This window comes from Ammodytes marinus, assembly GCF_949987685.1.
Source record: "Ammodytes marinus genome assembly, chromosome: 11".
Lineage (NCBI taxonomy): Eukaryota > Metazoa > Chordata > Actinopteri > Uranoscopiformes > Ammodytidae > Ammodytes > Ammodytes marinus.
In genome coordinates, this window is record NC_137215.1 from 22795095 (window position 1) to 22812839 (window position 17745).

At 41.5% G+C, this 17745-nt stretch overlaps 2 protein-coding genes across 2 annotated transcripts; one reads left to right on the plus strand and one right to left on the minus strand.

Annotated features, from left to right (window-relative positions):
- The first annotated feature begins 520 nt into the window (after positions 1-520).
- On the plus strand, positions 521-13200 carry tm9sf3 (transmembrane 9 superfamily member 3). Its single transcript, XM_080036515.1, has 15 exons — positions 521-689; positions 1686-1881; positions 2040-2162; positions 4684-4844; positions 5723-5800; positions 6270-6401; positions 6644-6810; positions 7625-7719; positions 7828-7958; positions 8812-8951; positions 9820-9888; positions 9988-10134; positions 10571-10654; positions 10790-10866; positions 11582-13200. The coding sequence occupies exons 1-15, from the start codon at positions 597-599 to the stop codon at positions 11647-11649; spliced, it is 1761 nt and encodes a 586-aa protein (XP_079892641.1). The 5' UTR covers positions 521-596; the 3' UTR covers positions 11650-13200.
- Positions 13201-13419: 219 nt separating this feature from the next.
- On the minus strand, positions 13420-17246 carry prdx3 (peroxiredoxin 3). The gene is made up of 7 exons (XM_080036516.1): positions 17161-17246; positions 15789-15894; positions 15417-15558; positions 14846-14981; positions 14496-14599; positions 13817-13982; positions 13420-13606 (listed from the first exon to the last, which is right to left on the minus strand). The coding sequence occupies exons 1-7, from the start codon at positions 17194-17196 to the stop codon at positions 13556-13558; spliced, it is 741 nt and encodes a 246-aa protein (XP_079892642.1). The 5' UTR covers positions 17197-17246; the 3' UTR covers positions 13420-13555.
- Positions 17247-17745: the final 499 nt, after the last annotated feature.

Here is a 17745-nt window from a genome sequence, read left to right on the forward strand (position 1 = left end):
CATTTGTTCACGGAAGACATTTATATTTTATAGTCAATAACTGATTTATTTGTTGCAAAAATACACCTGTGGAATGTATTCGCATTACCCAAAGAGGAGGATCAAAATTCAATTCAAACAGATACACTTTAAATGTTGAGTTTGTTGTGAATGTTTTAACTGCACGTGTACGTCTATGCATGAAAAGTGTGATTGTGTTCAGATAACTTTAGTTGCACTTTGAGGACTCGTCAGACAGTGAATATACCTGTTTGATGAACTCGGTAATCCTGTTTCATCCACCAGCTCTGTTAAAGGTGAGCTGAAGCTCCGGTCTTGGCAGTCAGATGACGTGGCTGAAGGTTGCGGGCGATGCGCCGCCGCAGTTTTTTTATTCATCGTTTGATGCATCGCTTTCCACTTCGATTGGAGCCTGACGACCACGTGCCTCAGTCCAGCCAATCCAACGTGCGTGCAATGAGCTTTCGCGAAGAACTTACGCCATATGCGTACGAGAGCATCCCTAAAACTGCCTCTGTCATACAACCAGGAAGAAGGTGGGATAGCCCTACAAAGCTAACATCCCTAATCTTTCTGCACACTTTCTCCGAGAAATAATGGGGTCTTCTAGGTGGAAAGTGGCAGCGGCGACGTTTCTCGCTATAGTGAGCTCGTTATTCCTGGTGGAGGCAGATGAACACGAACACACGGTAAGGCCGACTGAAAAAAGGGGGAGCCTTCGAAAATAATGGACGTTTGTGCTCTGTGTATCCTGCTAACTGTAGCCTCGAAGGCTAGCTGCTTACAAGAAATCACAATTACAGGCATGACAGAGTGCGTGGTTTGGCCTGTCGTGTTATGTGTTGATACTTGGTGAGCTATGACAGAGATAGGCATTCAACTAGAAAGCTAACTTGTCAGCACTTATCGGCCTAAGTGCTTGTTGCTAACGTTTCCCTGCTAGCTTGTTAGCACGTCTTCCACACTGCTACTATGGAAGACCGGCGGACACTGCACTCAAGTCAGGCTACCTAGCGTAATTAGGTGTTTAGCAAAATCACAAGTACTTGCATAATGAGCGTGTAAACATTTTTAGCCTCGGGGTAATTCTGACAAACACTGTAACCCCGATGTGGTGACAGCGATAGGCTACTACACTATGCCTAAACAGCGTTTTAACATCGGGGCCTCTCGGTATTTCTTCTGTGTTCTTCGCTTTCGTCAACCCAAGACGCCCTCGTTACAACTGGCTCACAATATATTTAAGTGCTTTGCGTTCTTGTCCATACACAACCCAACTGTCTTGTTCGTAAATAGCTGTTAGGTTAGTTGAAACGGATACAGCATTGCAGTGAACTTCCGTGATGGTACGCAAACAAAGCTGACACACACCACTTTTCTGTAGTGTTACACTGACGCAGTGATCGGTGTGTTCCATCTTTCTGTTTGCATGCATTTGACTGTAATATCTCCCTGGCCTGAATCACTTTCAGTTGAAATGTGACAAAGTCAAGTCCTCTTATGATAAACTCCGGTGTAAACTATAAGAACTATCTGTATGATAGTGATCATGATTAAGTCACCAGACAAGTTGACAATATTTGCTGCCGAGTAGGACAAGCAGAATGGTCTAGCATTCCTACAGGGACATATTCCTACATTCCTGGATTTCACAATAATAATTTTCACTTGTTTTTCCCTTGCAGTATGTTGAGAAGGAGGAGGTGGTCTTATGGATGAACACAGTGGGACCTTACCACAACCGACAGGAGACGTACAAGTACTTCTCATTGCCCTTCTGCGTGGGCTCAAAGAAGACCATCAGTCATTACCATGAAACACTCGGAGAGGCTCTGCAGGGAGTGGAGCTTGAATTTAGCGGCCTTGACATAAAGTTCAAAGGTATTCCACCGTCGCGCCAACTTTGATGTGTATAAACTGATGAGAGCATTGAAATGACCATTTATCCCATGGTGTCTGAATGGTCTCTTCTTCTTTTATTGCATGTCATATATTCATACATCTAACAGAAATAATGTGGTATTTATGATCCCTTTTAGATGAAGTCATGCAGACAACATACTGTGAAATTGACCTGGACAAAGCCAAACGGGATGCCTTTGTCTATGCTATAAAGAATCACTACTGGTATCAAATGTACATAGACGACCTGCCCATCTGGGGTAAGTGAATCTTAATTTCCTTAAAATTAAAGTTAAAAAAGGGTTTGGGGGGGCTAGTTTAGACAGACCTTGTAAGAAATTGCCATATCTGAATGCATTACAACGATTTGCAGTGACATTGACATCTTGTGTATCAGTGTGTTTAAACCAGTTCATACTCATGGGTGGGACTGCTCATTCACCCTTGGCAAACCTGCAAGAGGTGTAACAATGCACTTTGTCAGGTATCTGATGGCTTACCAAAAGCCACTCAATTGCTACGTGTGCTGAATCAAACAGTTCACTGTGTTTTTTTGCTCAAACTCTGTGGAACAATGCAGTGAAGTGCTGTGGTTGAGTAGCCACTATCTTCAGTGTTTCTATCATTCCCCTGGTTCCTGTTGTTGTTATATGGAAGGAGCTGCTTCTACCGTATATTGTGATATACACTGCTGGGAAAGCACTTTAAATGGATCAGATGAAAAACTAATGGTTTAACCAAGAGTATTTTTATATACCGACCGTTAAGGTGCGAACACACTAGGCATTTTACACGCGTAAGATTTACGTGCGTAACGCGGCTAAAATGTTGCTTGATCATTTTGTGTCAAAAAAGGTTATACGCGCGTAATGTGACGAGTCTCCCTCCCGATATTGTATTTCCCTTATCAACTATGGCTGCAATCAGAACCGACCCGACACAACAGCGTGCATGTCCACACAAAAACAACAACAATACGGCCAACAACTGTGCCAAAAGACAAACTGAACAGCACAAATAGCCTAGCATTAAAACAGCATTGCATATTCACGGCAGCTACATAACAAACACAGTTACAGCAGCATCGGTGCACGGCGGCACAACATAAAGGCAAGTAGCCAAAATTACCCTACCTGGCTGTGACAGGGGACCGTGGCTGGCGTAGATCAACACCGGTGCTTCGTGTACTTGTCGTGAAAGTCCCGCGGACAGTCGTCATGTTTGGGTTCATAATATGAGGCGCTAGCCGCCCGCACACAACAGGGTGAGTTAACTAATGCTATACGGCGCTAACTTTGTTTATCGGCTAAAGCACAGCTACACATATTCACTGAATTAACCAGGAAGTCCATTCTCCTGGTTTACTTTCCCCACGTATAACCCCGAGCGGCTTCATACAGCACCGGCCGCCGCAATACATTTACTCCTCGGTGTCTCGCATCAGCCTCTGTGTACAGTACACTGTTCTCCGACCCTGCCAATGTATGTGACGTAGGGTCAAGCTCAACGCTGATTGGCCAACGCGGCTAATCGTCTCGCGTAGGAGCAACAAAAGTTCAATTTTTTGAACTCCTCGCGTAGCTATACGCGCGTAATATATACGCACGTAAAGCTACGCGCGTAAAAATGTTGCTTTAGCGCGAGTGAAAATGTTGCTTTAGCGCGAGTGACGCATTTACGCGCCATGTACGCGCGTAAACCAATGGTTCCCTATGGAAAAGGGGCGGGTTTCATACGCGTCTGTACGCGTGTAAAATGCCTAGTGTGTTCGCACCTTTAGAGTTACTTTCAAATTCGTAAGTTGTTTTGACATATGACACCAGCTCGACAAAACAAATTAAACTTTACATTTTCTGATGAACTGCCCCCTACAACTTACAGTAGAAATAAGGAGCATATTGATGATTCGCTATAACAATCAGTGTTGTCACTTGCATACGTGTTAGTTTGTATAACGTTACCACGCCTACAGTTGTTCAAATATCACTGTTGGCTGAACTTGTTAGTAGTGGGTGGAGCACTGGCATCTACTCGGTCATTTCTCTGTTTTATATTACATGCCTTTATGCCTTAATCACAATTTGTAGACATAGACTTTGACCTCCTATCCGGTTTTGCCAGTGCATACTTATCATGACTGAGACTATGACGTGTGGTTTGGGTTATTTACAAAAAGCCTAGAGCTCAGTAAAAACAGATCTGTACTTGCGGCACCATTTATCACACTGCTTGTTATGATATGCTGCTCACCTGCACAAGATCGGTGAACTAGTGAAAAATGAACTCTTCCTGTCAAAATGAAATGTTTTTTAAAGTAATGTGCATTTTTCATGAAAGTCTATAACCATACCTGTTAACATAGCTATTATCAGAAACATTGTGGTGATGATCGTTAGAGGCAAATGCCTCATTTGTATATCCTTATGCAGTTTAAAAAAACAAAAAAAAACAGGCCATCAACTGAAAGTTGATTCAGAGCTATTGTTACGATGAAACTGATTTGCACAAAGTCAGAGATTGTTTACGGTGGCCAGAAGGGACAAACTTTGATTACAGCCGAAGCCTAAAAACAGAATGTAACAACCGATGAATACAGAGATGATGATATTGTTACAAAGTTAATGAGCAGTGCAGCGAGTGACCTTTAGTTGGCCTTTACACATCCAGATTATTAATGTTCTACAACCTAAGGCCCTATGTTTACACTGGGTCATTTGCCCACTTCTGTAAGCATCACATCTCAAATAATAATGAATGTCAATTTTTTATTTTTTCTCGAAGGTATTGTTGGTGAGGCAGATGAAAACGGGGAAGATCATTACCTTTGGACGTACAAGAAACTGGAGATCGGCTTCAACGGCAACAGGATTGTTGATGTGAATCTGACCAGTGAAGGCAAAGTCAGACTTGTGCCAAACACAAGGATCGCAATGTCTTATTCTGTGAGTACTGAACGAGACACTCAGTCGTCCTTATTATAGGCTGGTACTCATTTGGCACTTTTCCACTGCATGGTATCAGCTCGACTCGACTCGCATTTTTGGCGTTTCCAACGCAAAAACATGGTACCTGATAGGGGCTGTTTTCTTGGTATCGCCTCGCTCGAGGTTCCAAACTAGCTGAGCCGATGCTAAAAGGTGATGTCGGCAGACTGCCGGCCACTTATTGGCCAGAGACTACCGGCTTCATTCTGTTGTAGGCTATACTCCCATCCATAGTAGCCAGCTGGGACAGAAATGATAGCGACCAATTACATCAATAAATTATTCAGGCTGAGACACGGCTTGCATTTGAAAACACGTATCCTGAAACAAGCACTAAACAGTCAACTTTATCATGCCTGTGTTTACGTTCATAGGGATGTACGTGATGCATCCCTACAGCTGACTAAGTGGCAGAGTAACACATCAGGACACCAATCCTCCCTTTTAATGGCCCGTCGCAATATTCTCCTACTTCTTTTAGCAAACAGATACAAGGGTGGTATTTCTTAAACATTTTCCATCAGTATTTTTGGCGGGTTGGTTCAGTTAATAGTACAACAACTGCTCCTAATTTCTGCTTTGCTACTTGGCTCTGGATTCAGCTTTCTGCCCCTTTGTATGACGACCCCGCCCACGTTCAGGAGGTACTATTTGCAGTGGAAAACGACCCGTGCTGCTACCAAAACCGAGTTGACCTGAGTCGAGTAGAGCTACATGTGCGGTGGAGAAGCGGCAATTGTATGCCCGTAACATGTGTTGCATGTGGCTTGGCTCATTTGAACATGTTCATTGTTATAATATATTGATACATCTTGGATAACACTTTCCTCCCGCAGGTGAAGTGGAAGAAGTCAGATGTGAAGTTTGAAGACAGATTCGACAAGTACCTCGATCCGTCATTCTTTCAGCACAGGGTAAGTTGAAAATTTAAATTTTTTCGGAGATCTGTGCTGAGCATATAATCCCAGTAGCTTGTTCTAATAGCAAATGTGCGCGATACCGTTGAGAAGGTTCAAGTTAAGCTTAGTACTGTAGCAGGTACACTGCAGTTGACCAGTCAGGTACATCTTGGCTGCCGTTGTGGCAGGAATCCAGCCCTTCTTAAGGGAAGTTGGCCTGATCTAACAGAGTGCATTTTGAAATGCTCCAGCTTTTACAGCCAGTGGATAAATACGTTTCCTGTCCTGACTTGTACAGTGAGTATGATATCACCGAGAGCAGGGATTATACTAATGATTATTCTTATTGGGACATTAAGCAGGTTTTACTGTAAAGGTTTTTGGTGGTTAAGTTTTCATTTAATACGTCAATTTATGTTGATATTGTAATAAGCTTTTCATTACTTCTTCAAATAACAGTTGACTTTACTACTTGTGTTTTTAGATTCATTGGTTCTCCATCTTCAACTCCTTTATGATGGTCATTTTCTTGGTGGGCCTGGTGTCCATGATTCTGATGAGAACACTAAGAAAGGATTACGCCAGATATAGCAAAGAGGAGGAAATGGACGACATGGTAAGTAGTTATGGACTTCGAAGTTTGCTTTTGAGCACATTGTTATTTGCTGGATGTACAACTTGAATTTTATAAAAAAATGTGCATTACAATTATTACAAATGTATATGAAATATGGTGTGTGTGGGATGCCTTGTTTTCTTAAGAGTTTGTGATGTTACTACATTTTACCAAGACTTAATGATGTTTGAGCCTGTATTTTGAAAGGCCTTCCAATTTCTGCGTTTGTTTTGCACCTCCAGGACCGAGACCTGGGAGATGAGTACGGGTGGAAGCAGGTTCATGGTGATGTGTTCCGGCCGTCCAGCCATCCACTAATCTTCTCCTCGCTCATCGGCTCAGGCTGCCAGATCTTCTCCGTCTCCCTCATCGTCATCATCGTGGCTATGGTGGAGGATCTGTACACAGAGTGAGTCACTGGCTGCTAGCTGCCTGCCTGTAACCTCTAGTTGTTGTAGGGTTGGGGTGTGATACCGGTTTCAATATGTTGATGCACTTTATCTTAATAGTGTATTTCCTCTATATTAATACATCACTTGTGAGCAATTTACAAGAATTTAGATAGAAACCTTGGAGATCTGACTTTTTTTTGCTGAAAGAAAAACCTACTGGCTCCGCCTGCCCACCTACTTCCGCCCATATTTCATTTTCCCTTCAGTAGTCAGTCTGGGGATGGGGCGTATCAGTGGGATTTTGCTCAAACAAATTTCTGAGTGTCCAATCAGCAAACAGAGGAAGTGGCTGAGAACGATGACGTCGAAGTCTCGCTCCAGTTTCAGTTGAATGCTGCATTCCTTTGTACTCGGAACTTGGAGATTTCCGACTTGGTAGTTCCGAGTTCCGACCTGTCTGTGTTCCAGTGCATCTGCTCGCGAAAGTATGGACGCCTACAACCTTTCTCGTCCAAACAACTAAACGTTAGGCTCTAGCACGTTACCGTGGAAAACCACATAATTATTAGGCACTTTATAGTAGAGAAAGAAAGGCACTGATTTAATGAAGGAAACAAGTGTTAGTTCTTCACTATGTATAAAAAGTCATCTGCATTTGTTTTTGTTCGAGTAATGTCCGCTAAAAAATCTATCGCTCTGTTGAAATGTATCATTAAAATAATACTATCAGATGGGGGGTAGGCAAAACCCTATAAATATGAAACAGCATTTCCAAGGGGAATAAAGGCCAGACACTTCACAGGGCTCCACTCATATCATTTTTCTCTGCAGGAGAGGATCCATGCTGAGCACAGCCATTTTTGTGTACGCCGCAACCTCCCCGGTCAATGGCTACTTTGGGGGAAGCCTGTATGCAAAACAAGGAGGTAATTCATTTGGTCCTTTTGTGGATATGGAATTATGGTTTATTATTTCCTAGATGTCGTAAATTTCTCACCTGTCCGATTTGTTTTATGCTTATATGACTAATCCAGGCCGAAGATGGATTAAGCAAATGTTCATTGGGGCCTTCCTGATCCCAGCCATGGTGTGCGGGACAGCCTTCTTTATCAACTTCATCGCTATCTACTACCACGCCTCCAGAGCCATCCCATTTGGCACCATGGTGAGTTTGACACAGGAACACCTCCCTCCAAACCACACAGTTATGAAGAACATCCTTCTGAGTCAACGCCTTCAGTTTATGTGTGGCTGTGCTGCATTTCGCTCCAAGTGACATCACAAGGATTGAGTCGATAGTATCCAAACTGCATCTCCTAATGTGCATATACTTTGAAAAATACATTTCTATAGTCCGAGCAAGACAATTCTCGCATGCCTCATCTGAAGAACATTAAAAACAGATCCCATCATTCAAAACACATTCCACGTAATTTAAAGCTGGCCCCTCTATTCCGATGCCCCTCGTTTTCCTTATTTCTGCATGTAGTGCCAAAGTCTCCGAACTTCAGCAGTAATTTCCACAGAAACGCTTCACTCTGTTTGATTACAAGCAGCTGTTTGCTGGCTCTGCACGACACTCAAGAGTGGTTATTTGCCTATCAGCACAACAACCAGATCAATCATGAGTGTCAAGTAAGCATCTTGAAATCAAACCGTGAGAAAGCCATCAGCCAAACTCAGTATTTCAACAATCCGGGATAAAACTCTGGGCCAGTTAGAATTTTTTCTGGAGGTCATCGGATTATAAACAAACATGAGCCTTTATGTATTTGTTCCCCCTCCTTATTGAACGAGAATGAGACTTTTGGGCATTTGTACCTCCCAGATGAAACTATTTGGTACTCAACAGATCCAGCACCTCTTAAGTCTACTTAATTAAATGTTATTGAGTTGATCAAAGCATTTCTGAGAAATGGTCAAATGTCAACTGAGATAGATGATGGGTGATCTAGGAACACCCTTGATGATGGCTCCAAACATACACAGCCAATTAGCAATCTGTCTTTTTGCTTCAGGTGGCTGTCTGCTGTATCTGCTTCTTTGTCATCCTGCCACTGAACCTGGTGGGAACCATTTTGGGGAGGAATCTCTCCGGTCAGCCAAACTTTCCCTGCCGAGTCAACGCTGTGCCTAGACCAATCCCAGAGAAGAAATGGTAGGTGTGGCCGGGTCTGTTGATTCTGTACGTTTTATGGAATCTGCCAAGGTGACGCTGGCGTAGAATTGGAGACAACTGATGGTACATGCAGACTGTAAAGAAATGTAATTTACAAAACATTCTATTGATCAAAGACAAAACATATTCCATGTCCATTCCTGTGTAGTAGCACTGATCTGGTGTATTCTACTAACTGGCAAAAGGTTCATTAATTAGGAATTTAAAAAGACGTATGCCTTTCACAAATAACCACAACCAAATATAACATCTTAAAATAACTCATTCTGTTCAACAGCCCAAGAACCGGAACAGTTTTCATTTACTATGATATGAAACGGATCAATAAAACATTTTATGAATAACATAAATTAGATGCATACAAATATGTATAAGTGTGTTGATTAAGCAGTCATCTCAGTGTTACTGTGCAGCATCTGGTGTGCAGTCAAACATTACGGCCCACGTTTTTATGGCTGTCGATGGATGGGGAGGGAAATGACCGACCCGTGGGCAGTGAGGAAGCTGGTACTGAATGCATGAAATGAATCTAAAGTGTTTGTGGGGCCTTTGTTCAAGTGCTAGACATCAGGTCTGAAGTAGAAAACGATTTTGCTGTCTGCACAAAAGTCTTTGGGTAATGAAAAATAGCAAAGCTATGAGCGCATTACCATTTACAACCCTCTGCCAAGCACAGTGGCCCACTGCCAACAGGAAATGCTAGGTGTGACTTCAGGCCACTGCCACACTTAGCTTGAATTCACAATCTTTGTCTACTGTTTCCTATTCACAACACAGTAGGTCATGTATCCTGAAGCTCTGATATGAGCTCCTGACAGTCTAATGTTGAACCTTGTGTATTTCTCAGGTTCATGGAGCCGGCTGTCATTGTGTGCCTGGGAGGAATCCTTCCCTTCGGGTCCATTTTCATTGAAATGTGAGTCCTGGCTGTAATGCTGAGGGGAGCAGGGGGGTTCACTGTGAGACGATGATCTCAGCAGCAGGTGACCTGTTCTCTGTCCTCTCCTCTTTTCAGGTACTTCATCTTCACATCTTTCTGGGCTTACAAGATCTACTACGTGTACGGCTTCATGATGCTGGTCCTGGTCATCCTGTGCATCGTGACAGTGTGCGTCACCATCGTGTGCACGTACTTCCTGCTCAACGCCGAGGACTACAGATGGTGAGTTCAGTCATGGGTTAACACAGTCTGATGCTTGACTTTCCTCACCACAGTTCATGCAGTGTCAGACACAGAGCAACCATCCGCCAATATGCCGGCTTTATGCATTTACACTGGATCAAGCAAAGCCGTTGAAGTCGCTCTTTTAGCACATCTTGAAAACGTCACATTTGCCAACGCCGCTGTTGCGCCATTGCAGGCTAACACATATGAACAGAGAGCGCTCCTGGAGTCTTACTACCTCTGAGGTCATAGAATTGCCGGAACACATTTATTGCATTGCATTTACACTGCAGGGTGAAAATTCCTGGCTTTCACGGGCAGTGTCAAACAGGCTAGAGTTTAGTGTTGTGAAACATTATGTCAAATCTAATGAAATGTAAGAGCAAGTCTCTGTTGCTGACTTTTTTCTTCTGCTCGTCTTTCTCTTCTCTAGGCAATGGACAAGCTTCCTCTCCGCTGCATCCACTGCTGTTTACGTTTACATGTACTCCTTTTACTACTACTTCTTCAAAACAAAGTAAGGCATAGAGTTTATTTATTCACATTATATACAGTCCCATTCTGGACAAAATATTTTAAGATTCATGGAATTGAAAGAAATGTGAGACATAAAATGCATTTCTGACATTTTCTTTATCCTGTGGTATTTCAGGATGTACGGGCTGTTCCAGACGTCCTTCTACTTTGGCTACATGGCTGTGTTCAGCACTTCCCTTGGAATCATGTGTGGTGAGCCCCACAACTCTATTTATTTATTTTAATACTGAAGGACAAATAATATTTGCGGAGTTCAGTTTTTATAAACTCCAAATTGACTCAAACTGTACAAGAGACCTGGAGTATACGGCCACAACTTAATCAATCAATTAGATTTATAGTGACGGAGTGAATGTGAAAGGCAATCAGTCAGTGTGACTTAGAGTTCTATAATAAAAGAGTTCTTGAATATTTTAGTGTGGGCTCCAAAAGATGGGGCCTAATGCAAGGATGTTTGACTATTCCTATTCTAAACCTCTTACTTTATTCACTCCTGCAGAGAATCACAATCTGTATGTACAAGTAGTTCTGAAGGGAGACTTAATGTCGTCTAAGTGCAGCCTCCACATCGGTTCCTTAGCTTAAAGTGCACTTAGATAAACTTTTCCTCACCAGCTGCAAGCCAAACTCATCCTTCAGTTTGAAGAGTAATACGCCGAGGCTGCCACCCCCATGTACCCAGAAGCACCTTTCGTGGAGCTTTCTCTAATCTCTTACATGGCTCCTTCTGGGTTTGATGGATGTTTAACTAGTTATTCTGTAGCGCTGGTCTTTTTTCAAACCTTTTATTAGACACCTTCACAAGTAATTGTTTTAGTCCTGTGAAGGATTTACCTGAAAAGTGAGAGAAGAGTGCGACGTGTGCCGACGCCTAAATGAAACTCACGGAACACATTCTGTCTTTCAGGTGCCGTTGGATATGTGGGAACAAGTGCCTTTGTGAGGAAGATCTACACAAACGTCAAAATTGACTAAAGGGCGAAGCAGCAACACAGGGATATTAATGGATTTGCCTACGTGTATCCTGAAAGACGGCGGGCACAAGTCATTCTTTATTACTTTTCTTTCTTGCAAAGAGATTGTGAGAATCTCACTTTGTACAATGTAGTTTTTTTCCATTTCTTCCGCACCTCTTGAGTGAACAAGAGCCAAAGTCCACGGAAGAGAACTCCAAACACAAGGTTCTGTTTTTAATCAGTTGCTTTCAAACAAAAACGTTGGGGCAAATGTTTAAGGCTGACATGGCTTCTCTTTTCCCACCCAGTCACACATGAGACCAGAGAACATTAATGTTTATCGATGGAATAGTGTAGCTCTCTTCAGTGAAGAGGCCTAAGTGTATTGAAAGCCTTTGTTCTATTGTGTCAGAATATTGGAGAGTTGGGTCTGTGCCCGTGTTCTGACTCGATTTCTATTTTGTATTCTTGAAGTCACACGAAAAACATCCTTACTACACAGTGCAGTAGTTTGTTCTGATTTTCATCCACGGCAAAAAAAGATGACATAAAGAGCTGTTACTCGAGTCATTCCCCTATTTCGGCGATTCTTAAATTCCTTGTTACAGTAGCAATCCATCCAGTCGATGAGAGATTTTAGTCCTGCTGTGGTTTACTGTACAGACGAGAGCAGAGGGACTGATCAAAATGGTTGAGGTACAGTAAGATCTGATTTTTAAATGGATGTTTGATGTGATCCCATTTCCCCGTTTAGTTGGGGTTTTCTTAATGTTTGGGTTTGAATGAAGTCTACTTGTAAAGATAATATATGGATGGGGGGGAGTGTATATAACCTCAATAATGTACCTTTAGATGTAGATCCCAAATGTATTTTCGTTGTACAGATTTACTACAGGGTGTTTTTTTTTTTTTTTTTTTTTTTTTAATCATTCAGTTAAAAACAAAAAAAAGGTTTTGGGTTTGTTTGGTGCTTGGGATGGGGCTGGTGGCGCCGTTACATCTTGCCTGAAATTGCATGAAGTTTTCACCAAACCATCGGCTCATCAAATTGTCAGCGCTGTCCGTTTGTTTTTCTTTACTCCACCTCTGACTCAAAATGTAAGTGTACCATTCTGATGGCCCATTGGCTGGTTTATGGACACTCTCCTTATTTTCAATTTCATTAGATTTAAAGCTTTAAAAAGGCTCTACATCTCCTGGTAAGCCATCTCCCTCATGTTCTGTTGCCTAACCTCAAACATAATTTGTGAATGTCAGAAGGAACGAGGCAATTGCTTTCTTTCCGCAAACACTGTACAAAGTGAAGTTTATGTACACTTAAAACTAGATGTTTTCATAACCACACACAGTGCTGCGGAGTGTTTCAAATGCTTTTTTTCATTTTGTGTAAATACAGTATGTACCCTACTTGTATGAGAAGTGGCAATGCCTTTTGTTTTCTAATTTCAAGTTCTCCCTCACTGAAGTTGATTTGGCACCTCCATGTTGTGTACCGATGTCTGATTAGACATTTTGAACCTGCATATTAACTTGCTGTAAAAAGAGAATAAACATGTTTATGTACAGGGTTTATTAGGTGTTGTTTTGACTTTCAGGGTTAATATTTAGAATTTTTGGATAAGGTACATAATATACAGTGAATGTGTATAACTGTCACAGGACCTGTCTGTTTTATGCAGAGTGTCAAGGGGAGTTACAATCAGAAAACAGCTGTGAATGAATCAGTGCAGCCTGAGGTCAGTAAGCCTCAACTTCCATCTAAAATACACTACACCACAAATAGGCGCTGTCGTTTTATAAAGAATATTTATATTTATTAGTGTATTGAGCATTGAATGGATAATTACATTGTAAACTAATGCTGTTTATTTAAAGATTTGAACCATTCAGTGCATAAGCTGTAAAAGTTGTGATCTTTTTCTTCTTCAGTTGACTTTATCAAAGTACTCCTTGGATCCTTCCGGGGTTGGTACGATCTGAAAGAACAGTTACACAAAAAATAAACTTTTTAAAAACTAGTTCCTGCTGGGGCTGTCCTCCTAGAGAAGACTGATGTACATTTTAAAGCACAAACAGTCCCACAAAGCTCATTACAATTTAATAGAACAAACTAAAAACATTCAACAATGAAAAAACAACTTTTTATAGAGCATGTACAGACGGTAGCAGAGGTTGCAGGGACTTACAGTAGGGGACTCCGGGGTCCAGCTGGCCGGACACACCTCCCCATGGGTCTCCACAAACTGGAATGCCTTCACCAAACGAAGGGTCTCTTCTACACAACGGCCCACTGGCAGGTCGTTCACACTCATGTGCTTCACCACACCGTTTGGATCAATGAGGAACAGGCCCCTGAAGGACAACAATATCAAATTATTTTTCAACCACAGTTAAGAACTGTTACGTTAACCTAAATTATGGTTTCAAATGTCTTTTGTCAGGATATAGAGAAAGCAACACAAAATCGGTACCTTAGGAACACAGATGGCAGTGCTGTCTGTAACATAATCACCATCTTTCTCTTTATCATAAGTGGACTCACAGACTGAGCTGGACAAATAAAAATCAATACAGGCCAGGGGATTAGCCCTTTAAAAATACCCAAAAAGTCCCACTTTACAATATCATATAAAATATCATGTCTTAAAATTAAAAACAGCTATATTTGCCCTCATTCCTACTGGTTTGTCTTTTTTTGGTTTTCTTCACTGTGTTGAATCACAGTTATAATAAACCAACATATTCAAGTATATATACTCATGATATACCTGTAAATTGTGATGGAAATAAAATAGTAAAACAGTAACAGTTATATGGTAGCTGTGAAAAGAAACTCCCAAAAGACAACACAATGAAGAGAGCGACCTGAGAGCGATGCCTGGACCCTCCAGCAGCACCCCATAGTCCCTGGAGATCTGTTTGTTGAGGTCGGACAGCAGCGGGATGTGGATGTTGCCCAAACCTCCAGTCTGACAAAACACCATGAAATACCATTTAGACTATCACAGACACCATTTCAGTTAATGATCATTATGTTGGCATTACATGTGTTGTGAACACAGTAAACACGCAGTACTTGCACAGGTCAGTCGTTTACAAAAGGCTGCTGTATGGCCTACAACATCAAAGGATGAGTGAATACACTTGCAGGTTGAAACTTGCACCCTGCGTCTGCTTGCTGAGTAATTAAAAAGAGTGATGGGTTCGGGCGTTACCTTGCGTGGAGTATTGATCCATGCCAGGTGGGTGAAGTGAGAGTCCACAGACACACCCACCACCTCACAGTTTATATCGTGGAACTCACTGGCCTTGTCACTGAATGAGATGATCTCTGTTGGACACACGAAGGTGCTGCAATATGACAAGACAGAGAAGGAGAGGACATGTAAGAGCCCATAATGTATCAACGATACAACTTAAAATAAGTGTAATAAAACACATAACTTAATAAATAAAATATTTTTTTTTATTCCGTTAGAAGTCAGGTTATGTTGTATGCTATTATGTCAAAATCAGGAATTTAAGTTATTAAATTATGAGCCGTTGTTACATTATGGGCCCTTACAGGGAAAGTCACCCTTTTAAAAAAGAAGATGAATTTCAATTATTTTCATTTGATAGAAACTACAAAGTGATGGGACGGGTAAATTCCATCGTTGCTGCTTTTATTACTGGTTATCAATGCAGGACCAGGTACTTACAGGTTTAAAATGACCCAGATTACACTTATAAAGTCTATACAAAAAGGTAGAGAAAGCCATTATATGTTGTGTGACAGACACTCACAAATCCAGTGGGTAGAAAAAGAGGACCAGGTATTTGCCCTTGAAATCTTCGAGGGTCATCTCTTTGAACTCCCCGTTGTGGACAGCTGTGGCCTTAAAATCAGGAGCGGGCTGAGTGACAGCAGCGGACCATCTGGAAGTGTCTGATACAGAAACGTCAAACTATTTATTCACTCAAACAGTTTACTTAGCGAAACCAAGGTAAAACGTCTTACAGTTTCATGTACAGAGACATCAAAATTAAAACTCTATTACAATAGTCATCATACTCAAATTGTTGCCATATTGTTATATAATTTAAGAAACAAAGCAAAAACTTGAGTACAGAGAACAGATGTACTGCATATTCTTTGACGTTGTGCTTGGTACGTACTGGTAGAGAAACAGGCTCTCTGAAGTGCAGGGCTGCAGAGGAGTCTTGCAGCTGTTCCATGTTGACAGGCTGCTGAGACTTTCAGCCCTCCTGCTGAAACCTTTGCCTAAAAAATAATAAAAGACGCCGAGACGTGAACGTGAATGATCAACAATTACACTGAGAATCTGCTTAAGCTAGCGTTTCTTTAAAGTTCAAGGAAGTCGTGTTTTGTGTCAACATAATGAGGTTGAGAAACAGAAAACATTCTCCATTCAGTTTGAAAGCTTTGAGACATAGCCTAAATGTTTTAAGTAAAAGTTAAATATTTTTCTTTTATGAAGGGAAAACATGTCTTTTGAGTTATTTTCCATATTGTTGACGTCTAGTAGTTGGAAAGGACTTGTAAATAATGAATGTGAGGTTTTTTGATGCGCTGCAGATAAAGCAGTGGATATGACAATACACAGGATATCATCCGGTTTGACACAGACAGGTTCTCATGGCTGAACTAGATCACATCCCGTGCCAACACCCACAGGTGGCCATTAGCTGATGCTGAAAACTTAATTATATTATTTGGTTCCGTGTTTAGGCTCCTTCAAACCAAATAACTTCTATTTCCCTTATGACAATACCAAACCCACACCATGAACAAATAACCTTTTCACAGCAAACATTTGGACTCATTATAGCACAAAAAACAGAGTATGGTTAATACTATTAAGGATGGCTGCATTCCCCTTCATTGCTTCACTTCCTGCATAATGTTCAAGTTCACACATTTTACAGTAACTGTGATTATTAAATGACATTTGAAATGTAACTTCTTTAGGATACAAACAATCATAAAAAGCACAAGAATCATAAATTGTGTCATGGCTCACTGTAACATTTTAAACATTACCGTGATCATGTCATTGGGACACCTGTCCCACGTTAACAGCTCTATTGAATGGAATGATAACAATGCAGCTTACCACTTTGAGCGGATATAAAACTATAGTTTTATATCCGCTCAAAGTGGTAAGCATGCGTCTCATCACTATTGTTGAATAACCTGATAAACAAAGCTACATTTGTTGTTTTCTTAGAATTAGACCCTGACCATGCCGACAAAATAGCTTGAATTACTTTCATGATCTGAGTAGCCTATTTCCTGTGAACCATGTTGGTTTAAAAAAACATCTGCGGCAGACCAGCTGGTCACCAGTGTCAGTCAGTCCTCTGGTTCAAAATGTGCGACAGACAGGACATGACAGCGCCTCGGTGCATAACATTAATTGATATCAACTATCGTAACTTGTTACTCGTCGACAAATAGGCCTATCAAACTATGGCAATGTGTGTCTGTGGCAAATGTTGATGTTGCGTTGTAAGAAGTTGCACTTACAGAGGTCCTGAGCAGTCTTCCTATGGTGGCTGCCATTTTGGATTAGGTCAGAGGACCACGGTTATTGCGTCATTTGAGCACGTGCTAGACGCAAACCTGAGCGTTTAGAGATAAGCCAATTAACAAAAAGGCAACGGGAGAGTGGTACAAATCCAAAAAACATGCTGCGTTCAGGTGCTCCCCCTGAGCACTTCGACCTCGAGAGTGTATTGAAGGTGTGTTGCTTATCACACCATAGTAACTTAAGCTATTGTTTAATAAATAAAAATGTGCACCAGGTAAATGAACTGCAATAATGAATATGGTTTGGCTACTAGTTTACTGCTCTTTGCGCAGTGGAAAAACAAAATGCTGAGAATGATTCTTTCTAAATCTTTGAATTCGTAATGAGATGTTTTTTTAAATGGGGAACTATAGAGCGTGAACAAAGTTCAGCGTTTACTCACTACCCTAGTATTTTATTGCTCCATGCCCAACTGAACGTCCTCTCTTTAATAGGCTGAGAATTGTAATTTCCGATATCCTCCGATGTCCCAGAACGTAGCATAAACTCGTCCACCGCTGAACACGTGAGTTGGAGGCGGA

Coding starts and splice junctions, on each gene's coding strand:
- tm9sf3 (XM_080036515.1), top strand. CDS start 597: ATGGGGTCTTCTAGGTGGAAAGTGGCAGCGGCGACGTTTCTCGCTATA. Junction 690..1,685: donor CAGATGAACACGAACACACG/GTAAGGCCGACT, acceptor TTTCCCTTGCAG/TATGTTGAGAAGGAGGAGGT. Junction 6,402..6,643: donor AGGAGGAAATGGACGACATG/GTAAGTAGTTAT, acceptor TTGCACCTCCAG/GACCGAGACCTGGGAGATGA.
- prdx3 (XM_080036516.1), bottom strand. CDS start 17,196: ATGGCAGCCACCATAGGAAGACTGCTCAGGACCTCT. Junction 15,895..17,160: donor GAAGACTGCTCAGGACCTCT/GTAAGTGCAACT, acceptor ATTATTTTTTAG/GCAAAGGTTTCAGCAGGAGG. Junction 13,607..13,816: donor GGACCCCGGAGTCCCCTACT/GTAAGTCCCTGC, acceptor CTGTTCTTTCAG/ATCGTACCAACCCCGGAAGG.